Source organism: Hippichthys cyanospilos, chromosome 19, assembly GCF_059441005.1.
Source record: "Hippichthys cyanospilos isolate Australia breed blue-spotted pipefish chromosome 19, RoL_Hcya_1.0, whole genome shotgun sequence".
In the NCBI taxonomy this organism is placed as follows: domain Eukaryota; kingdom Metazoa; phylum Chordata; class Actinopteri; order Syngnathiformes; family Syngnathidae; genus Hippichthys; species Hippichthys cyanospilos.
This window is the reverse complement of record NC_142387.1, coordinates 4,416,220-4,440,163: the sequence shown is the minus strand read 5'-3', so window position 1 is coordinate 4,440,163 and position 23,944 is coordinate 4,416,220. Positions and strand designations below refer to the sequence as shown.

General features: G+C 37.7%; 2 protein-coding genes across 3 annotated transcripts; both read right to left on the bottom strand.

The window, feature by feature from the left end:
• Positions 1 to 1,001: 1,001 nt before the first annotated feature.
• ropn1l (rhophilin associated tail protein 1-like) lies at positions 1,002 to 11,239 on the bottom strand. Its single transcript, XM_088402093.1, has 6 exons — positions 11,082 to 11,239; positions 10,427 to 10,559; positions 9,623 to 9,746; positions 7,376 to 7,537; positions 6,757 to 6,932; positions 1,002 to 1,822 (listed from the first exon to the last, which is right to left on the bottom strand). Exons 2-6 carry the CDS (start codon positions 10,555 to 10,557, stop codon positions 1,747 to 1,749), a joined length of 669 nt encoding a protein of 222 aa, XP_088258219.1. The 5' UTR covers positions 10,558 to 10,559; positions 11,082 to 11,239; the 3' UTR covers positions 1,002 to 1,746.
• A 175-nt stretch (positions 11,240 to 11,414) lies between these two features.
• Positions 11,415 to 23,648, bottom strand: nup58 (nucleoporin 58). Of its 2 annotated transcripts, XM_088401739.1 has the most exons (14): positions 23,258 to 23,648; positions 22,862 to 22,995; positions 21,787 to 21,825; positions 21,429 to 21,707; positions 21,185 to 21,353; positions 20,743 to 20,808; positions 19,910 to 20,084; positions 19,575 to 19,654; positions 19,372 to 19,490; positions 19,210 to 19,292; positions 17,959 to 18,160; positions 13,964 to 14,047; positions 13,494 to 13,592; positions 11,415 to 12,455 (listed from the first exon to the last, which is right to left on the bottom strand). In XM_088401739.1, the coding sequence occupies exons 1-14, from the start codon at positions 23,335 to 23,337 to the stop codon at positions 12,286 to 12,288; spliced, it is 1,779 nt and encodes a 592-aa protein (XP_088257865.1). In that variant the 5' UTR covers positions 23,338 to 23,648; the 3' UTR covers positions 11,415 to 12,285. The 2 variants fall into 2 exon arrangements, with proteins under 2 accessions (XP_088257865.1, XP_088257866.1); XM_088401740.1 differs by lacking the exon at positions 13,964 to 14,047.
• Positions 23,649 to 23,944: the final 296 nt, after the last annotated feature.

Sequence of the window (23,944 nt, the reverse complement as noted above, 5' to 3'; positions counted from 1 at the left end):
TATGCAAAAACAGATGGATAATTTTCAATACACCAATACTGCAGAGTTAAATAGCAGTTGAAACTCAAAATCAATTCTTCAATAGCATCTTCTTCTGTGTCCCAATGTTTAATTGCTAGATTATTTTAGTGAACATATAAACACATTGCAGATAATTCATACAATCATAAATATTTATATATAATCATACCTTATATCAAATTTACAACACAAACTTTTATACACCATTTTTTCAATTTAGACTAATTTTTAATATTTTTAATGATTTATTTTTAAAACTCTTTTCAAATTTAGCCATTGATTCACAACCATTTATGGTTGTTCCATAAATTGACACCTTGAACAGATACACACCAAAGGTTGTGGCTTATAATACAAAAATATGGCATATAATATATTTACTGTATTTAAAATGAAATTGACTTTAATTCTCGTTGTTCCAATTAAGATCATCATTCCTGGTGAATGAAAATGATAGCAGAAAGTTCAATCTGAAATAAGTAAAAATTATTTTATTAAGTCTATCACTATCATAAAACTCAACCATTACACTAATTCTACTGAGAAATATGTAGCACTAAGTACTATTTCATGGTCTAGGTTATCAGTTTCTTTCAGTCAGCAAAACGTCAGATAAACATGTTTTGCCGACGGACAGAAAAATTATGGACCTAACCCTAATCCTAACCCTAAACCCTAACCCGTTGTCTCGAAAAACCAATGGAGTTCGCATGTTACTGCATTTGTTTTCTCCAGTTACTTTGGTTTGCACTTTTCTATGTATAACACTGGCTTGTGTAGAAACCATGACATTTCTTGGATTTACTTAATTTGACATAATCACCTTTTTTATCTACAGACGTTAACCCGAGCAACAGGATTTTGCCACCTCCAGCCCAAACAACCCACTCTGTGGTCTTCTGCTGCATACCTGAGGCCTCAAAAAGAGCTCTATGAGTCCCACTCCTTAGCCGCTCCAACACAAACACAAGCACGCACAATCAATGTTTCAATGGACTGACTTGTCGCTTTATTGATTCTGTATATACATGTTTTATGTACAGTATGTTTTAGCTAACACGTTATAGTGCTAATTATGTCAAAATATTGAGCTCTTCCCATTATTCAAATCGAAGGTCCGTCAAGAAGCTAAGGGCAAACATTTAATTTGGTTTAGCTGTGACAAATATAATGGTTCATCGGCTGCAATCCAAAAACGATGAACCAGTTTGACTCAGCTCACAATGACCCTTTATTTTGTACTGATGTTTGAAAGCAATTTCAAAATACAGTCAAGGAAAATAGATTCTTTTATTGTTAGTACCTTCCTAAAGCTGGATGAATAATTGAGGCATAAATATTGTACATATATTGTTTGCACATGCAAATTTCTGTGGAGTGAATTAATACACCCATTTCAACATCTTACAGTTATTGAATTCATGGAAATGAGAGATTAACTGTGAAATAAATGAGTTGTTAGTGTTGTCCCAGTGATTAATTAAACATCTAATATTCCAGGATGATGACATCATCGGTACACAAAGAAGATAAGCTGGTTACAGGAGGGGCTGGGCTTGACTGACAACTAAATACGTAGTAGTTGCCTCTTGTAAGCTTGCAGATACTTAATACAGCACCACAATTGAAAACTTGTTTGTAACTAAATTGCATTCAGTATATAATGGCAGGCATTTTTATATTACACGCTCAAAAGTCATGACACCGCTTTTCTCAACTTCTGTTTCATGACACTCTGGGTGGATTCATATCTTCCCGATGGATGAAGTCAAGTGGTTTGATCATGCCGTACTGCAGTTTCCTGTAGCAAGAGATTTTTATGTCACATTTATTCAAAATATAAGCTCTGAAAAAATCTGTAAACATTTTTTAAATTAAACTCAGAGAGCAGCTTACATTTATCATACTGTTTATCAACACTTTCTTTGGTATTGTTTTATTAATGCCACAAAATAAGGGAAAGTTGATAACCATGGAATCTGAAATGAACTTATTGAGACAAAGGGACACATCTGGCAGTCCAGTACAAAATACGCAATATAACTACATTATGAAAATCAGCAATATTGTAAAAGAAGATGCTAGAATGCATCAAAAAGATTCCTGAATAAAATGTTCAAGCAGTGGACAAAAAAAAAAAAGTGACCACTAAAATCTCTATACGTTACATAAATCCTCATTCATGCTCTCCCACATTGCACAACATGCAGGGCTCCATAAGGAGGCCTTTTGTGTTCACTAGCTTTCTTCTATTAGCTCGCTTTTGCACCACATTGCCACATTTGTCACATCTCTGGAGATGTCCAGTTTTTCAAAAACTGGTGGCGGTTGTGCAACAAGGTCCACTCTTAGGCCAAGATTTCTAAACCGCTGACCTCTTTGCAATGACGTTATGTTTCCTAAACTACAAAAAGATTTGGCAAAGTTCTTGTTAAAAAAAAAAAAAAAGAAAAAAGACCCTATTCTGTTCATCATGGTTTTTAGAAATATTATGAGTAGTCTTGTATGTTTCATTATTAAAATAAATACAAAAGGCCTTTTGGAGCCACAATTACAGCTTTTGAGTTTTTGATTGTTTATACACTTGTCAAAATAAGCAACTAGGCGTTGTTTTAGCAATTCTGTGAAGATGTTATATTTGAGAGTACCACTGAGTAAAGTGAAGACCTCTGCCAATGCTGAAATGTTATCAAAAGAAAAATAAACAGTGGAAATGTTTATGTTCCTTTGTCGTTTGTTAGTCAGGGTATTTGCTGCTTCAGTGAGGATGACTAATAGTGGTGGTGCCTTCATGATTCTGGTGGATGGACATCTTGACTGGAAACTAATTCCTTTACTGGAGGTGTAGAAATATCACCAAAATTAACAACTTTTTTTCTTAGCAAGGACTCTCCTTTTCCAACAAATCTTGCATTATGGCTACAATTTGATCTTGTTTCTAAATGACAGCAATGAAACTAGTGAGTGCCATTGACCTGAAAAGACATCACGGAAAAATCAACTGACTTGAACTAAGGTTTTGTTTTTGTTTTTTTCTTTACAATTGGAATAAGCAGAGAAAATGTTTGGGAAAATAAAACACTCGTTAGGCAGAATGCTCAAAATTGGCTTTTAAGTGTTAAAAGTCAATTTAAATCAAGAGGTGACGTTTTACTTGGTGGGCTGACGGACTGTCCATCGGTTCTTAACTGACGAACACCCGTATATAGCAATGTGTATGTGTATATAGCAATGTGTATGTGTGTTTATCAACCTTAAATGAAACACATTTGATGTGTTTGGGGCTTTACAAAGCAAAAAAAAAAAAAGGATGAGTGTTGAACAGCACCTTACTTGCCAGCAGAGGATTGCCTAATACATTGCTAGGTCATCTGCAGTGTTGGGGGTAATGCATTACAAAAGTACCATATTTTCCGCACTATAAGGCGCATCTAAAAGCCTTAATTTTTTTCAAAAGCTGATGGTGCGCCTTATAATCAGGTGCGCCTTATATATGGATCAATATTGAGATTGGGATTCGTAGATGGGGAATGAACTGATAAAGATTTACCTGATTCTTTTGTGTATTGACAGTTGAACAAGTTTGGTCATATTGACATTGAGTTATTTTGCTATTGAGAGTTTAGAGTTATTATTTGAGTTATTATTATTGCTTTTGAGTATTACTATATTGTGATTGAAAAAGTTTTAAAATGCGCCTTAGGGTGCGCCTTATAATCCGGTGCGCCTTATAGTGCAGAAAATATGGTAATGAAATTACTGTAACGTGTTACTTTTTGCTGTAATGCGAAAGGCATTACAGTAATCCCTCGATGTATGGCAGTTCATCTTTCACGGGTTCGCTGCTTCTCGGATTTTTTACAGGGTGGATATTTTTCTACAGCGCATTGTGCTCCGAATCCTGATTGGGTCAGAGGCTTTACTGTTGTCTCGAAATAAAATATTGACGCTGTACTGTATTGGTTTTTATTACAAAAGGCAAGAGGATCCAAAAGCTTGCTATCGTCTCTCCTGTGCCTGTGTGCACTCAGCTCAGCTCACACGTTACAAACGTGCTAGTAAGCACATTGATTGACAGCTTGGTCTCTGTGAGCCAATCACGTAACTCGTAGGCGTGCCGAGAGGAAACGCACACGCCTGTGTGCCGACTGAGAGCAACGGAGAAATGCACAGCTTTGGAAATCTGACTTTTACCTAGATTTCTTTTGTAATAAATTGAAATTTCACGTGTATTGTCATGATATAAGAGGCTTCATTTTAATTCAATGTCCGGGCATATCCGTTTATAAACATCTTCTTGCTCAGAAAAAGAAAGAGCTCAACAACTACTCATAACAATGTGCGGGTTCAGGACGAAGAGGCATAGCTGGGACTGTGAAATACGCGAGTGGCAATGTTTCCAACTTTGTATTACTATATTAAAATGTTTTAAACAAATTTGGGGCTTTAAAACAGGTTTTGATTTTTGGTTTTATTCTATAGTTTAGTATTGCATTATAAAATAAAAAAATAAATAAAGCTGGCTACTTCACAGATTTCACTTTGTGCGTGTTATGTTTGGAACGTAACCCCCGCGATAAACGAGGGATTATTGTACACACAAAAATCGGTAAATTACTCTGTACAAATGACAGTAACGCTTGTTAAAATGCATTATACTATGTATTCCGCCAAAAATGCTCCTAAGCCATTTGATTATATTTGAAGCAGTTGATTACATGTATGCAGTTCATTTGGTTGACTTCATGGCACTGGAATATTGCTATACACAGAATTTTGTTTAGGTCACTTTATTTTTACATTTTTGTTTTACTTTTATTTATTTTTCCAGTGACCTAGGCATCACTTCCAAGTCACCTGGAGCAATTGTATTTATTTTGGGATAATTCTGAGCATGTAAGTTTGCTTTTACTTTAAGGTCATTCCACTGGATATGTAATGGGCGTAATGAGCTACATTTAGAATGTCAAATCCATATTTCCAGGTATGTTATGAGTAATGTAAAAGCAATGCAATAGTCGTGTAATGTCTTATATTTCAAATAGTTATATTATAATTACTAATTTACTAATTACTTTGGAATGACAGGAAGTAGTAATAAATAATGCATTCGTTTTGAAGCAAGTTGCCCAACACTGGTCATCTGTGCCTAAGACGATTAAGATAAACTTTTGATAGCCCATTCGGCAGTTTATATTGATCCACTTTGTCTGTGGCTGCTCATTAAAGGGCTCCAACATGACTTAAAGCAGAGCAATGGTGAAGAAAACTCTGCCAGGCCCAAAGATGGTCTCCCATATTCGGGAGCAATTCAGGTAACGTACTTGAAGAGCACTGCTAGGCCGATTTATCAATAGAATGCTGTCTTTTCTTTTCTTTTTGTCATTTTATCTTTCTTTCCTGCTGATGTAGGAAGTCCAAAAACAATTGCGTTCTGCTTCTCGCTCTCAGGACAGCGCAAGTGACAAGTCAGGACACTATCTCACAAAACCATCAAAGGCCGCCGGTCCTGGTTCAACCCCCAGTGTGACTGGGTATTTTTTGGACCAGACAGAGGTCAGAATGTTCTCAATGTCCTGTTGCAAAAAAGATAATACTTGGGTGGATCAGTGTATGAGGGCTATCTGTACAGGCGCTATTCCAGGTGACGTTGGGTGACAAACCCTGGGCTTGCCAGTAACCAATCACAAAGCACATATAGACTACTGTAGAGGTGTGCCAAAAAAAAAAAAAAAAATCAATTCACGCAACAATCAAGTTTTTCATTTACTACGACTCAGAATAGATATAAAATGTCCCCAAATTAATTTTATTAAAAACAACAAATCCGCCTCTTGCCAGGTTTCGATGTGAGTACAACAGGCGTGCTCTGCCAAAAAAAGAGGTGTGCTGTGAAGGTAAACTTTAAAAAAGCACACCAAATAATGTATGGACATTAATACAACAGTTATAGTAAGCTTTTAATTTGATTTGAACTTGTTTGTTGCAGCAGTGGTGTTTCAGTTTAGCCTTACTCCGCTGTAATGAATGTTCGAGTTTAGCAAACACTATACATTACATATGGGACAATTTTCACCACCCAAAAAAGAATAAAGGGTAAAATCTAAAATCCGCCATGCAATATTTTAAGTTCACATTGTCATTAACTTTCGCTTTATTTAGAAGTTAACCACTGGCACAGAAAATAAAGTCATGTTTTTGGATCAAATAAATGCATCTTAATTCTGATTCATTTTTAGGTAGAATAGTCATGTACAGTATTTGATTGGTGTTACCTAAGACACTTACAGTGGAGTTTATAATGTAAAGTGAGATTCAGAACATTATCAATTTTCACTTGAATAGTTAAAAAACACTTCAGTATTGCAGGTGTGCTGTCAGACATTTCCATGCAGCTATTAGCATAAAAAAAAAAAACCATTTTGGTCATGTTCAAGTTCGCATTTGTTTGTGAAGAAGTTATGGTATTTATAAATAGTGAAATAATTTTATTGGGCAAATTTTATACTGAGTAGTGCCTTTCCATTATTAAGTTCTGTGGTTATCAAGACAACTTTTTGCTCATGTCATGATGTTTGAGCTTCAGGATTTTTTACTTTTAAACCATATTTTTCAAGAAAATGTATTTCAGTCAGGACTTTTTACCTTAAACTTTTTTACAATATAATGTGGACCTTGAAATAAATCCAACGGGAAGTTATACACCCCATGCAAAAACATCAGAAGAAAACCTACACTTGTGGCTCCAGGCTAGTGAGGAAGCTGTTGATGTGGCCCTGCGGCATTTCTGAGTCCAGGTTAGCCAGGTAGGTGCACAGCAATGAAAATATCTCAAAAGGGATCCTCGCGGCACCTCCCTCCTCATCCTCAGTCAGAATCTCACAGGCCACCTTGAGAGAGGCCTTGAGAGACTAGAAAAAAAAAAAAAACAGAAAAGATATACAGTACAGCACGGAACACACACACACACACACACGCACACGCACGCACACACACAAAAGCTTCTTGAAGACAGACCTTGACTGACCTCATGTGGTCAAAGTATTGAATAGCATGTATTTCATCTTTTTCCAGCTCATCGCACATTGAGCACATCATTCGCAAGAGTTCTCCATGCTTGAAATTTACTGTCACTCAGTGTTGGTGTCATGGGAGGTCACTGCCCATGAAGACCTCCCATGACTCCAAATGAGACACACTTTCTAAAAATGAATTGCAAACTTGGCGGAAGAAGGGTGGACTGCATTAAAATCACCGTTTTTTTAAATCCAGAGACCCAGATGAAAGCAAAACAATTCTAAATAAATGACACTGAGTTTTAAATATCAAGCAATATGTAATGGAAAAATCTTACATCTCCAAGAGCACTGCAGCCCAGCGCAAAAAACTCCATGCAGTTGATTTCCATGCCGAAATTGCCCAGTATCAGCATGTTCTCCAGCTGTTCCATAGGAAGACACAAAGCCTTCCATTTGTCCTGCAACGTCTCTCTGTCGCATGTTTCCGCAGTGGACAACTAAAGAACAGCAGAAAAATATAAACAAATCTCAAAAAACAACACAAAAATATGAATGTTATTATATATATATATATATATATATATATATATATATATATATATATATATATATATATATATATATATATATATATATATATATATATATATATATATATATATATATACATACAGTGGGCCCCCGGGTTACGAACTTAATCCGTTCAGCGGCTACGCTCGTATCTCGAATTGCTCGTATAGCGGGCAATCCAAACCCATGTTAATTCGTGAATGCGTGCAACGCGCGCCGAAGCCTTCGACACACTGTATACATATATTAAAACTGAGTGACATAATCTGCTGTACACTTGCATTATATAATAAATACAATGAATAAATAGCTTTTACCTTTGAAACGATGAGACTTGAGCTGGGTGTAAGCAGAGGGGGGCAGAGTCCAACGCTCAGTGTTAACACGGCGATCGATATGCTATTGGTCTTACAGTGTTACAGTAACTCTTTCAGTCAGGGTGAAAATCACGCAGATACTAAAACATCATCCTCTTATTTCTTTCTTTACCGCTGCTAGTAATTTTAGAAGCTGTGTCTAACAGATAAAGTTTGCAAAGTCTTCACAACATTCCGTTTTTCACTAATTTTCTCTCCTTCCTTCCATCCTGTCCCATCAAGCTAGATAAAGGCGTTCGGCCAATAGCATATCGGCATTTCTGTGATTGACGTGTGACGCCGGCCAATAGCATCTCCGTGAGTGAGACCGGGTGACCTTAATCGACCAATAGCATATTCGCATCTCCGTGACTGACTGATAATTATTCGCACTTTTTTTTTTTAAACGGTTGGAATGTATTGACAATTAATTAAAAAAAAAAACACACATTTAAACCAATGACAATTCTTTGTCCTGCAATCGGCACATTTAATTTCATGTCAGCTGTTTTTCCCTTTAGCTGTACAAACACTACACTTAAATGGTAATATATTTAGACACCGTGAGTGAGACAGTCAGTGTGACGTTGTAAGACCAATAGCGTTCACGTTACTGACACAAGTATCTACTGATGATTGATGATGTCGCTACTGTTGATTTATTGATGCAATCAAACGAGAACATTTCTACATACTCAATGGCCGGCATGTCGAATTGCTCGTAAGGCGAGAGGTTTGTTCGTAAGCGGAGGACAAAAATCTTCCTGATCCACGCTCGTAAGGCGAATTGTTCGTAAATCAGGGTGCTCGTAAGCCGGGGGCCGACTGTATATATATATATATATATATATATATATATATAAGAAAAAAAAACAACGTGATACTGTTGGGTTTATGGCTATTGTATTTTCATATGCTTTCATTTTAATGTTCTAAACAGTAGAGCCCCAGGCATCAATTATCGTTAAGTTCAGTGAAATTTTTTTTAATCCATTGTTATATACTTTAAATATTATATTCATCGTGCACTTAAAGTACTTGTCAAATATTGGATCCGTGCATTTAAAGTACTTGTCAAATATTGGATATTCATACGTTTTTTTTCTTTGATTGTATAGCCAAAACAAAATGGTGTTTACATTATAAAATCAAAATGATAATATTGTATGTACTGTATTTGTATTATGGGCATGGTTGTGGTGCACTGGTTAGCACGTCTGCCTCACAGTTAAGGGACCCGAGTTCGAATACATCTGGCTCCGCCCATCCTGTGTGGAGTTTGCATGTTCTCCCCGAGCTTGCGTGGGTTCTCTCCGGGCAGTCTGGCTTCCTCCCACACACCAAAAACATGGATGGATGGCATAACAGGTGTATTGAACATACTAAATTTTCCTTGGTGTAATTGGGTGCGTGAATGGTTGTTTGTCTCGGTGTGCCTTCCAATTGGCTGCCAACCAGTTCAGAATGTCCCCTGTCTTATGCCCGAAGGCAGCCGGGATAGGCACCAGCAAGCCTACGACCCTTGTGAGGATACTGTAAGCGGCTGAAGGTAATGGATGGATGGTATTTATATTGTAGAGATGTCCGATACCACTTTTTTCAGGCTGATACAGGTACGAGTAATCAACTAGTTCTCATACAGCAAAATGAACCTACCTGTTTGTGAAGTGTCTTTAGCAGACCTGGAGTCAGCATAGAATCATTTTTGTAGCTGTCAAAATTCATCTCCATTCTCTCTTTAACTGGCAGAATCTCTCCCTTAGCCAATGCCTCAAAATAGCTGTCAAAAATAGACTTGTGATTAGTATAGGTATTCAAATAGTAAATACAAAATAAGCTCAAATAAATCCGCAACGTTTGGTTGCAAAGTTAGAAGAGATACATCACCAAGGGAAGAAAATAAAATAGCTTTCAGGAGTATTTTTTCAATAAATACTTTATAAAAGTTATAATAATGGTAACACTTAGGTTGACAGCCCAAACTGTTGTCATTATTATCATTATTATTCTCTTTATATATATTAATCAAATTTTCAATTTTTTATACGCTGAAGAAAGAAAAAGCGCTAAATTCCAAATGTCAAGGGGTTTGGGAGTTCCAAGTGGTTGGAGCGTCACTGCAGTAGATTGTTTGCACTTTATTAGCACGTTTTGTATCCCAGGAGACATTAAAATTGTTTGTTTTCAATATTTGACTCATTCTAATGTCTGAACACGGCTAAGCTTCAATGACCAGTAACAGACTAGTGGGGTACACAATCCATCATTATTCCTTCCCGATCCTTCATTTGTGGAGGGAAGCCAAACGTGCAGTGACAAAGAAGCTCGTGGGATCTAATTAAAGCCAATCAATGCAAATATACGATTTACAGGTCAAACCGGGGATTATTGTGTAGTTATGCTGCATAAAGGAACACACTATCATGTAAAATACAGTTTGCAGAGCTAATAGAAACTCACGCTGCAGACCACACCAACAAGTCTTTGGGCTGAGTTCGGATGGCTGCTTTTGTGAAATTTTTGAGAACTTCTGGCAGTCCCGTAGGGATTTTGATTTGCTGGGAGCAGAACATGGTCTCTGGAGGAGGCATGGCTGCAAACACAAAAGCATTCCCCAATGTGTTAACAAATTCAGGGAACCGTGCATTCATAACTTACCTAAAACGTAGTACTGCTACACAGAGTATAATTGAAATGTACAACGGTGGCATTGGGCATCAGGTAAGTATACAAGTAGGCGTGCAGGTGACAGTCTCGTTACGTAACGAAATACTTTAAATCAATACACGACTACCTTGATAAGCGATACTTCGTCGGTGACGTCATGGACACGTCGGCTCATCTTGATTAATTCTAATGATTGATATTAAGCAGTCGGTTTAACAAGCTTAAGCCGTCGACGACTTTTAAAAGGAATTCGTTGGGTGAAGTACCAAACCTAGTATTAGCCTTTCAAAGATCACGAATTTGCGGCTGGATTTAGACTATACTCTTTTTATTTAAAAATAGCTTGTACTATAAACACAGTCACTGTAGCCTAAAACGTTGCGCTCAAACAAGGACTGCAATACAAATAAGCGTTTTATTCTGATATATATAGGACGGAATATATTACCTGGACTGTCGATGAGCGGTGGATGTTGCCAAGAAAACAACAAAAATGATTTTAAGTCCTTGAATTGCTGAACAAGTTTGGGCTAGCCTCGCCAAATCCTCTAATACAGCATGGTTGCATAGCGACCGAACACGCCGTTGTTCGGCACAATGTCGCCCCCTACCACCATGGTGAGTACAACATCTTGCAAATGAATCACGTTCTGTAAAATGCAGCCTTTTAAACTGTACAACAGAACAAAGACAGTTTTACAATCACGCATTTGCACAGCAATTAGCTTTTAGTGCATAAACATTTGACTCATTTGAATAAAACCACAGATAAACGTAACCGTTGTTGCAAAAATTTATTGGTGAGATGCTGCAAAACATCTTATAGGAAAGTTAATTATCAAACTTTTTTTTTTTAAAATAGCAATACAGTGATTGGAAAAGAAAACTGCCGCAACTAGTAATTATGGACTGAAATGACAAAAAAAAAAACAACAACAAAAAAACTCAAAAGCAAAAATTGTACACATGCATATTAGTTTTGGGACAAAATTTAGCATAAGAATTATGCACAATGCATCGCTTAATATTTCAATAGTCTTGAAATATACAGCAAATCACTCATTTAACTGAAATTTTGCATTGGTATGCCGAAGCAAAAAAAAAAAAAAAAAGTTATCAATGTTCACTGACTAACAGAATGCTTTTTATCTGTTTTTTTTATTATTTTCTCTCATACCTCTTTGTTATAAAAATAAAAATATGCCTATCTGGACTCTTAGGCGGCCAACTATTAAGGCTCTTTCTATTAAACCTAGTTCAATTATCTGGACGCAAAGTTGGCAACGTTTGATAAAAATTAGCCAAACTCAGTCTGCTGGCCTTCCCCAAAACACTGCAGTACACAAGTTTGTGATAATTTCCTTAAAGTTAATGTCCATAATGATTTGGTCCTAAATCATAAGCTTCACAATAATGTTGGTTCCAAATGAATGGCACATTTGGTACCCAACACAGCAGACAGAAGTTCATAATATGGAAATGGAATGGAAGGCAGAGGACTATAATGAAGGACAGGAAATTCCAGACCAATTTCCAATGCTAAAACATCCCTCAAGTTTGCTTTTTGGGATAACAGGAAAAAAAAAAAGAAGCTACAAATCCCAAACTTGACAAATGCTCAACCATAAGCTTCTTCTGGTCTTCTCTTGCTTCTATCTTTTGCCCCTTTTATTACCGGCTGGGGGCTTCTTGAGTTGTAGCAGGGGTGCTCCGGTGCCAAAGCCAGCGGTGGGCGGATTAGAGACCCCAAAGGTGAGTCCGGCCGACGGGTTGATGCCAGGGTTGCTGAAGTTGAAGCCTGAGGTGTTGGTACCACCAAAACCTGGAAAAAAGCAAACAGAAAATGGAAAAACTTCAGAAAGAAAAAAGGTTAGTGCTTTCTTGTGCTGTGCAGATTGAAGACACCCTGTTGCCAGACATCAAAAAACAACCCATAACCTAGCCTCCACCAGAATATTTTCACTCGAATATTTTCACACTTACCAGTTACAAAGTATTTCAGTGATCTTAGTGTTTTTGCCGTGTGAAGTGTATTTGCACATGCATGGCACCAGATGATGTAGTTGCACTTGTGTGGGAGTTATACACTTTTTAAATTGCTGTTGAGAAACACTTTTTTGAAATATATAAATCACAATGATTAATGGTTTACAAAAAAAAATCTTTTATTTTTTTTTTTTTTACATCAAACAGCTTGGTCAAAAATGTTTTGAGTTGAAATGAAGACTTTTTTTATTTCAGGCACTTCAATTCTTTTCAGGGTCAGACTAGTAACCTATATAAACCCTGAAAAGTTAGGGTTAGTACATTTTTTTGAAAATTGATTTCTATTGCTTTTTCCCTTTGTCAATGTTAAAAAAGATACAATTTTAGGTATACTTAAACACGTTTTATCGAAAAGGATTTTATATGTGATCACTGGTATTGCAAAAAATAATTGAAAAGCCCTAGTTTAGATGAATGGCAGTATTCATGTCTGAGGATGGACTAGCTATTTTTATTTCAAGTTCAATAACACTTGGAGAACCATTGATGTAAAAAGACAGAAAAACTGAAATATGACTGTCATCGATAATTGACGCCAGCAATTTTTTGGGGGGGTTTGATCATTAAGATGGGGGGAAAAAATGCTCGAGGGTCAGTCAGAATGGGGGAAATTGACAGGTACTCTTGTTTAAAAAAAAAAAAAAAATATATATATATATATATATATATATATATATAGCATTTGGAATATATATCAAAAATGTGTGTGGGGGGATGGGGGTGGGGGGGACTTAACGGTCTAACACACAAAGACACACACACAATGCCCATCATGCTAGCGAATCATGTGGGAGGAGTTTCAGTCCACATGTACCTGCACTCAGGCTGCCTCCTGTGGGCTTTGTGGTGGCGGCGAAGGCAAAAGAAGAACCCCCAGTCCCCACCCCACCAAATCCTGGCCCTGCACCAAAACCTGTAGAAGAGTGAGACAACGGCAGTCAGTCGGGTCCTAAGGTGAATGAACAAGCTAGCATGGACTTCACTGAAAGCACACAGCATGGCAAAGCAAAGGCCAAACGGGAGGAAAGTGAAACGTCATGTAACTCCACTTGGTGTGCGTTAAGACCACTCTTCATTTCAGGTTAGTGGTTTGTGCGGTTTTTTTTTGTATCGTAATAGCCGACAGCCCAAAGGTGCCAAAAGCGCATGAATATACAGCAGCAGCTTTCTAGTGGTGTGAACGCACATGCTGCATACACAAAGGTGAAAGTGATATGCCAAGCTCAGACTCAACAGTCACCTCAGTCGCTATCAGACTTGGAGGAGAAAAAGCTCAGGCAATACCTCCCAAAGTGGTTGAGCCCAAACTAGTCCCCACTGCTGTGGCAAAGGGGTTGCCAAACCCTCCTCCCAAGGGTGCCTGGTTCCCTATGGCACACAAGGAGATGTTTTCTTTACTGCTTTTAAAGCTTCCTTTGACAGTGGGTCACCTTAGCCTACTCACCGGATCAACAATGAAAAAAAAAAAAACCCTAAACGCAATAAATTAAATAAAGGTAGTTTGCATGATTTATGTTTGCTCAGTGGAACATCCAAAATTGAACCCAAACCCTAATACTTATTGCTAAATTTCAAAACAATGCTGCACATATAAATTCCAATCTTCCTATATTCCTTCCTTTATTCTAGTTAGAGATGATTTAAATACACTCCCTATCATGCTACCCGCCTCTCACGATAGTCCTAAAGCACAGCTGACTGATCATATTGCATAAGTCAAGATTGAATTTTTGCAGTATGTTTTCCCCCATTGTATGTTTATGTCTTTCAACTTTGGAAGCACCACTGTTATAAAAAATCAATTGTATGGCTACTTTTGACTTTATTACGGAAAAGAAGTGGCTAGTTCTTTCACTCCAAAACTTGTCTTTCTCAGTATGCCATAAAAATAGTGTCTAAAAAATTAGCTACAACTGAAAATAAACAAGGACAACCATTTCTTTGTTTACAAAATGTTTTATTGTCAATTTATTATGCAACTCAATTTACAGAAACACAAGTTTAGCACATAATCGATAGTGGGTTACTAACTGCTACTGCATTTGACAAGTTTCTAAAGAGTCAAGATTTTCAGAGTGAATGAACTAGCTTCTGTTAGAAAAAAAAGCATCACATTGTTATTGAATATAGTTTAAAAGGCACACCATAATATTAAATATACTGTATCAACAGGCATTGATTATATGGTTTGAATACAAGTCAAAGCATTGAAGCGTTAGATAAGAGAAAGATTTGGCATTTCAGGACTGCTGCTTGCCAGTCATTGTAAACTTCCCAAAAAACCAAAAAGAAAAAAACCTACCCAGTTATAAATTAATGGAAGTAGTTGCAGGTCATTTAACCAGCAGTTCAAACCACTGAATAGACATTTAACCAGCAGTTCAAACCACCGTATAGACTGATATTCAACAGTGTTCTCAAATAATTAATTTTGGCTTTAATGTAAGTCATGCACATTCATTCGTCGTAAAATGTGTCAGGTTCTTATCAATTGACTCAGGCCTTTAAGAAGCCACATAAAGGAGAAATGTATTTAAAAAATAAAAAGGAACAGTCTTAATTAGCCAAGGTGACAGATGCACAATACTCTTAGCAATGACTGACTTCAAGTACCAAACAGTGTTACCACTAATACAACCAGTGTAATTGTCAAGACAAGTACATGTCTGGAAGACAAGTTAAAAGGATATCTTAATTTACTATTAAAAAAAAAAAGTACTCCATGTCAGGACAGCTTATTTCAGTGTCCTAGTTTCTGCGAATGCCACCTAATTCGAGAATGTAAAACTGATCCTGGAATCTACCTTTTTTGTTTAAAATGAAGACTTTTTGAACAGTTCACAATAATGACTTCAAGTTCAAGCAAGTAACAGAACTAAAGTGATTCACAATTTAGCCAAGACAATAACTCGCTTGTACACCTGAGTCATTTGGCACGTTTGACTTTTAACACCTATTGGCACAAATGTAAAAGAAGCTTTGGGCCAGCACCATGAAGTATCACACTGTTTAAACAACAATCTGTACGTCAACAAGTTGTTGTTTGTCTATAATTCACATGTAAACAAGTCAATAAATATTGAATAATACTACAGTCCAAACTAAGAAACTCTATTAAATGATTCTGTAATATGGCAATTAATGTTACATTCCAGAAAACTGTATAACGTCACAATGTGAAGTGAATTGGAATATTGCTTTTAGTTTCTACTTGAGGCAATACATTGTATGCTGACTTCAGAGATGAAGATGCTTGACATCACAATAATGGCATCAGACACCCTGCAAAGTTGGTGGATCATTTGTTTTGCCTGTTACACTCAACCCAAAACTGAGAGATTTACTCAGGATTACTGAGAGATTTACTCAGGATTAGAAATATTGGGACATTAACACAATTCTCATTTATACACGTATTTTAACTGCAGATTCGACATTAATTTGATGTTATTTACACCCAAATCAGGTGAGCGGTGCAAGAATTACAACCAAAAATAATGCAACAAATCAAATCATAAATCAAATTTACACTGCTTAATGTCTAGAACACAGACCCCCAGAAGCTGCATACATTGTCATCTAATAATGTCTATGGGTCTCAGAAATCAAGCTCATTGATTGCAAAGGATTTGCAATAAAGGATTGAAAAGTGACAATTTGACCTATGACTGAATTACATTTGGTCCCACAAAAAGTGGGAGGCATATACTATAAACTCAAAGGTAAAAAATCTGTAGTTTAAAGCACATCTTGTTTCATTTCAAAGGGGTAGTCTCCAATATTTATGGAACAAATCGTCATGACATTAATTCTATTCATCTGTATTTTTGCAACTGCTTTCAAACAAATGTGTTGACAAATACTATCCACATATTTGTCGTATGGTTAAATACCTAAGTACTTTTAAAGTAAATACAGACCGATTTTAACGTTTCTGAGTGAGAAATATCTGACTTCCAGTCTTGAAAGCTATGAAGGGCTAGCAAAATACTTGAAATTACAATATGAAAAATATTTTGTCGCTCCTAACCCTCCACAAAAAGCAGCATGATATAAAATACTGTAAGAAAATAAGCTCCGATATTTAATGAGCTCAAATTGCTAAGCAACTCTGTGTACTTTAAGTCGTCACATCAATGTTTGCACTGAATTGCTCAGGTTGCGGTTTAGACCAGTGCATTTTTTACTGGACAATAAGCTTTGGCTGAAACATTTGAAAACTACCAAAGAACAAAGGTTGCTGCTGATTTAACTCCCCTCCAAAGTGCAATATTGCTTGATACCATGTACATTGTTTGCTGATTCTTGTCTGTAAAGTCATAAATAAGTACACTAACACTAGTGTCCCCTGATGTCACAGTAAACAAGCTGAAAGTGGATTCACATGAAGTTGGGCTCGGAAGTGCTTGGAGAGTGGAAAAACATGTAGACTGCGAGATATTGGGTTTGTATGTTTCAGATCTAAAAACCTGTCAGCGCATACCAGTAAAACCTGTCTGCACGCCATTACTGGTTTCAATCAACTTTGATTCTTGGAAAAATGCTTTCAATCAACTTTGATTCTTGGAAAAATGCTTGCATCACTAATAAAAAGATCTTGGCAAAAATAAGTGTTGAGTTACTACTTTTTTAAGAGATGCCTATTACTGGCCAGACCCTGTACAGCAGAGGAGGCATGCTTCAGAACCACATTTTAATATGGTATTTAGAAAATAGATCAAACTTTATTAAAATCAGTCTTATGGTCAGTAACAACACAAACTAAAGCAGCTGCCTCACTGCAGTTAACGTCCACATTCACTCGCAAATACATAAAAATCACACAGTAAATCCTTAACTAATACTGATTCGGTGAATTCAACTAGAACATATAAGAAAGCGAAATTGTTAATATTGTAATTTTCTATATTATTGGCCATTTGACAGATTCTGGAACAATTTATCAGGGTTACTCCAGTCTCCAGGTGCAGAAATGGATATTGTAAGATAAGGCGCATTAGATAACATGAAATTAATCCAGCCCGTAAAGTGAGGTGTCAGAAATGTGATAGTAAGGCAGAAAACTTTAGAGAAACTCTGTTCCCCCATTTCCCTTTTTTTCTAGCTAATTCTAAGTATACAACCAAGACCAACAAGGATCTGCAACCAAGATTATTTTTTTCTTTTAGTTTTCCTCCCTTTTTTTCCAACCCAATATAAGTATATATTTTAAATAACTGGTACACATTCCAACCCTTCAAACGAGATGAGAACATTCTAAAACTTGTAGGCAGTCAGACCTGGAGTTGGCTGCTGTTGTTGGGTCAGTGTGGCTGCCATGGCCACCGCTGCAGCATTTGGCACACTTGAAAACGGGGCCGGACCGGTGGTAACACGCGACGTGCTCTGCCACTTTCTGTTGGACGCCCGTTTGGACTCAAAGACGTCGGTCGAATCCTCCAAAAAGGCCCGGCGGTAGGAGAGGTATTGGTGCTTCAAGATCTAAAATACAAATTCCCCCGACCATAGAAAGGTTCAAAGCGCACTTGGTATATCTTATGGAAATTTAACTCAGCATCAACACATACAAATTCACAAGGATGTTTTAATTTTTCTATGTGACTACACCATAAAAGAGTATTCGTGTCGGTAAATAGGTGTGATAATAATGACAAAGATGTTTAATTGAAAACTTGTTTCATAAGAGAACATCCTCAAGTATATGACTACTAAAGCAGACATTCTCAAGAGTGGTATTAGGACCACTTGTGGTATCAAGCCCCCTCTAGTGGTATGTGGGAGTAAAATACTACTAATTAAATGATCATACAGCATACCAGTGGGTTGATGTTAACAGTGGTTTAATCCTTAATCAAATATAGTACACACAAAACTTTTGTGCAGTTCATGTTCATTTAACTATCTTATGCTTGTCTCGACATTTAATATTTTAGAAAGTGTGTTTAGAAGTTATATTAACGTTTGTGCAATACGTTTCCAAAGGAATCATGTAAATTTTCTAACTTTATGTGCATAAGGTTAGAGGTTCAAAATAATACTAAACATATTTCAAGAATACCACATGTTTTTGGCACCCTTTAGTACCCAAGTGTATTTTACTGTTAGTCAATGTAGTAGTATTTGGATAGCGACCAATAAGAATTTTGTGAAAAAAATATAGTACTACTGCAAGAAACAATATCATACACAAAATTACCTCAAAGTGTGAATAAGGCACATTACTTCATTTTAGTTTTATTACACTGTGGGTTACTTCTTTCTTCATTCTTGTGAAAAAATGTACTAAATGTACTCCACAAAAAGTGCACTGTATAGATATGATTTTAGGATAGTCTAAAACGAATGATTATGCTTTAAAAATTTAACAATTTGGATTTCAACAAAAACAGATGTTGAGACAGTGACTTGGAATCTGAAAAGTACTATATCAACTAAGCATAGGCAAAGATAACTAAGATCAGGTCATTTCTTGTGTATGTCACATGCCTGCATAAACAGTAATTCAGTCATTTGAAAGTGTTTATGCTGACCTTCACATTCTCATGGACAGACTGGAGCTGGGCAGCCTGTGCAACAAATGTCTGGTACAACTTCTGCATGGCCATGGTCAGATCTGGGTACCAGATTTTTGAAAAAAAGGGTTAAGAGAATAAACATCATATGATGCAGTTTTGTGTTTTAGAGCCTCTGACCCTGAGGGGTGATGTGAGAGCCACTACTCTGGGTGGTCAAGTGGTTCTCCAGCTCTTCAATCTGCTTTCGATACTGCTGCAGTTGCACCTCAAACTGCTCAACCAGGCAGCGGAAATAACTAAAAGGAAATAAATGTTTTTTTTTTTTTTTTTACAATGTATTCAGAAACATGATTAAAATAAGGATACCATGGGCTACTTACTCTGATGGAGCAGTGTTTTCATGCTGAAGTCCCGGGGGTGTCTTTTGTGTATGAAGTGCAATGTCAGCATTTTTCAACTCCTTAATTGAGAAACAAGGGTGAATAAAAGCTTTTTTTTTAAGTATTCAAGATTCATATTAAAGACTGGCATTTGACATTTCAATACACAAACATATCAGTTTTAATGCATGTAGCATAATATAACTTGAGTGGTCTAAACTGCACATTAGTATTAGTAACCCCTTAAAGATCAAGTGTGTGTGTGTGTGTGTGTGTGTGTGTGTGTGTGTGGGGGGGGGGGTGTTGTTGTTATGTATTTTTTTCTGTATCACTACCTGTGCCGTCTCCAGTTTTAGCTTGTCAATGGCCAGAGCCTGGCGTTGTAGGCCACTGGCACTGACAGATAGAAGCTGCTTGAGAGTCTTGATGTCATCCTGGACTTTGGTTATGGCCTTGGACGACATCCTGCTGATGTCCTCCTGAACTTGTTTCTGCTCTTTGACAAACTTTCTAGAAAGAAAAAAAAAAACAACTTTTACAATCAAAGTATTTTGATTAACAAATACTGAAAATATGCAAATGGGCAATTGTTGGTAAAAGTAAAGCAAAAATGTGTGCCTTTCTTTACTTCTACGTTGGTGATTAATTCTATCAGTTTCTAGTTATTTCAAGATAAAATGATTTAAAAATATAATGTATTTGCCCCCCAATGTGGAGCAAGAGCAAGAAATACAAAAAATACAAAAAACACAGATCACTCTCCCTTCATTGAGTCGTCTTTGCCTCATACGCTGATACCGCTGGTTTTTCCAACCTGCTTACGCCTTTGTGACATTTGTTTGTTACGTGTGAGTCGGGTGAATGTGACCTGGCCGTTCAGATTTAAGTGGCATGTCAAAAGATCAGCTACGTAGCGGGATTTGGTACCACAATACCCAAGTGGCCTCAGTCACATTTGGGGGGGGGGGGGATTAAAAATCGTATTCCATTCACACTGTAATCAAACGATCAGATACAGGTCAGATAGGGGCGCAAAAAAAAAAACAACACAAACCCCCCCCCAAAAAAAGAATGAAATTGGGTCACTTCAGGCTGCAGTGTAAACCTAGTCTAAGACTATGTAAATAAAAAGCACAGTGGATGCAATTCTGATTTACTGTATACTTACTGGAAATTCTCAACATCTTGACAAATGACGGGAGGCAGGTTCTCATCCTTCAACACTTTACTGTCCCTTAGAGAAAGCAGACAGTGTTGAGAAAAGGCATACAGTTCCCTCCTTATTAATACTCATCTCTATTTAAAATGTTTTTTTAATTGCCCCTCTCAAATAATACTGTATAGGAACAAAATAACAATGAAAACCTTTATTTCAAGTGCATTTAATCAGTGGAGGGAAAACAGCCTACATTATGAAATATTTATTTTATATCAAATAACGTCAGAATTATTAGCACCCCAGAAGTTCTGATGATTTCATGCAAACCAACAATTTTGGTCACCTCCCCTGGAAGAATCGGAATTGATCAGTCAGAAACAGGAATTGAACTGAAGAGATGGAATTGTACAAAATAAAACGATGACCAACCCTACTAGTCAACATGACTTACTGCGCATTGGCTCCAGATAAGGTGTCACTCTTCTTATCAGAGGAGGTACTGAAGTCAATTCCCCCCAAGCCAATACTGGGAGCAGGGGCTGCTGTCGCTGCTGTGGAGGTGCTTATTAAAGAACCAAATGTTAAGCCCCCTCCTCCTCCAAGAGTAGTCTGACCCAAACCTGGAAGATATATTGAACAGATTAGTGGAAATAACATAAACCACACTTGTTTTGACACATTGCATGTTTGCTCACCTGTAGCCACCGTGCTGGAAAAGAGACCCCCGCCCAATGAAGGAACCGTTGCAGCAGCCGTCGTGGTTGTGGTGCTGCCAAGGCCGAGTGAGAAGCCTGTCGCCCCGGGCTGCTGCGACGCTGTTGACGTCAGGACAGAGCCAAATGTCAAACCTGCCCCCGCCGGGGCAGGCGCGGAGCTGGTGGTAGCTGTGGTGAGGGAGAATGGGGCAGCTGAGCCAGTGGGTTTGTTGAATGTTAGGCTGAAGCCGGTTGAGGCTGTCGTAGAAGCTGGGGCACCTGGACAAAGACAGGAAATTTTGTTATTTTCTGTGGCTTAAGTAAAGCTAGATTTGGGGCCCATCAACCACACCCTCACCTAATGTTAATCCAGCAGTGGGAGCAGCAGCAGCAGCTCCTGAAATCAAAAAATATGTTTACATGCTTCAGGTAGCATTCAAATTGAAATAGACCAGCATGATAGATCCCAGAACACAATTTGTACACACATAGGAGTATGCAATGTGTGTCATCAGACATATCCGCCATTTTTTAATGACTGGACTATAAGCAAAATGCAAGATATACTCTATCACAGTTTGTCCCTTGAGTTATTGTCATATTTAGCCACCTGAAAAAAAAATCTGGCAATTGCTGTGTTGTGTGTAGTAACGCCTCCCACAATAGCAGGGCAAATAAATTGACAGATAAAGTAAAATGTTTCCTTCTTGTCTTGAGACAGAGATAAGTCTTGAGATCACAGTGATGTCAAATAAACTTTTTAGCCATTTTCCGAAGTAATAGTTAAATATTTTGTCTAGAACCACTAATGGGATGTTTAGCATGATGGGGCCCACAGTCTTCAAGGCTGGGATATCAACCAATCAGGTGATAGGTCATCATTACCTGAGCCCAGAGTACAAGTAATTTTTCAGTTGACGGCAAGTGGCAAAACGTGCTTTTAGGTATTACTTGTACATGAAAATAAAAACAGCTGTGGAGTTCCCTGCTAAAGCCGATCTGGAATGATAAGTACAGGATGGAATGGATGTTTCCATCATCCAGAGGTCCTGCATCCAATCGTCCTGGTCATTGCTGCACACCCAGTTCAGAATTGTGCAGGAATCCCATTAATTTATGGCGTGCATTTTTTAAATGTATTGATGTACAGTTAAGCCCAGCAGATTTTTTTTTTTTTTTTTACATTTTAACGTGTTTTGAGCTGGAAAGAAATACGACTAACACAGTCGGGAAGGTGTAAGACAGCAAGCATTTTAATACGTTAATGTGAGGTTTGTGCAAGAACAACCCGTCCTTCATGCACCTCAGTAAAAATCTGAAGTTGGAACAGCATAAAAGGACTGCATACATATGGAGATTTTACACATACAGGACAAACAATACAACTACCATTACACACCTAAAGAGAGAGGCTTTTCAGTGGCGTGACTAACCTGGCGCGTTGAATGAAAACCCTCCAGAAGTTTTCTGACCAAAGAGACCAAGGGATGGGGTCGTGGTGGTGGTCGAGGCAGGGATGGCGGCGGCATTACCAAACGAGAAGCCACCTGTACTGGCCGCAGGTGCACTTGAAGCAACAACAACAGGGTGGGACATGCTCGTCAGTCACCAGTTCACTTATCGTCACATCACGTTATGTTGACTTGGAGACGTTATCAGGACAATTCTAATATTTGGATAGATCTTTTCTAATGACACACAATGACGTCTCCCTCGTGAAAGTCTCGCGTGAGTTTTTGATATTTTGTGAAGTAGCGCAAATCTGACCGGACGAATGTTGTCTGCTTACGCTACGCTAATATTAGCTAAGTCGCATTCGTTCCGATTACCTGGTTGCTGTTCCGAATGCAAAGCCCCCTCCAGTGTTGGTGGACCCGAGTGTTCCCGTCCCGAAGTTAAATCCAGACATTGTAGCTTAAGCATTAAAAACCAGCAAGTCCAACTCTGTATTTTAGCCACATTAGCAGAGCAGCAGTGAGCAACACCGCGTTGCCCGGCAAGTTAGCTTCGTAGAAATGCCCGCGTGTGGGCCAGAGTCGTACTAGTTTAGCCTATATTTATAAAAAAAATGTACATGCACCATGATTTCAAAACAAGGTCACTGCAGTCCGGCTGTTTTTCACGGTCTCGGCCACGCTTATTCCATTCAAATACCGAAAACCTACAACTATAATAGGACAATTCACTCCATGTGAGGGGTTTTCTTTTCCCCGCCTGCTGCTAACCTAATGCTATTGCATTATGGGTAAAATTTGGCACACTACATTATCCAGCATGCCTTTCCCACTCGCGTGACGTGTTGTACGAGCTTGTGATGTAGCTGTAGAAACCTAAAGCGCAAGAATTTAATTTCGAAATAAAGTTTGTGTGAGTATGTCATAACAAACTTATGATCATTTTGTGGTTATGGTTTACCTCAAATGTCTTATAATGTTTTTTTACCTTCATTAATTTGATGTGAGATGTTACTTCGTTTTGATTTTGGTTGACAATTCTACCTAAGCTCTTCTTTTGAA

Coding starts and splice junctions, on each gene's coding strand:
- nup58 (XM_088401739.1), bottom strand. CDS start 23,337: ATGTCTGGATTTAACTTCGGGACGGGAACACTCGGGTCCACCAACACT. Junction 21,708..21,786: donor CACTGCTGGATTAACATTAG/GTGAGGGTGTGG, acceptor GTCTTTGTCCAG/GTGCCCCAGCTTCTACGACA. Junction 20,085..20,742: donor CAAGATGTTGAGAATTTCCA/GTAAGTATACAG, acceptor TTTTCTTTCTAG/AAAGTTTGTCAAAGAGCAGA.
- ropn1l (XM_088402093.1), bottom strand. CDS start 10,557: ATGCCTCCTCCAGAGACCATGTTCTGCTCCCAGCAAATCAAAATCCCT. Junction 9,747..10,426: donor TTGTTGGTGTGGTCTGCAGC/GTGAGTTTCTAT, acceptor TATTTTTGACAG/CTATTTTGAGGCATTGGCTA. Junction 1,823..6,756: donor ACTAGCCTGGAGCCACAAGT/GTAGGTTTTCTT, acceptor CTCTTGCTACAG/GAAACTGCAGTACGGCATGA.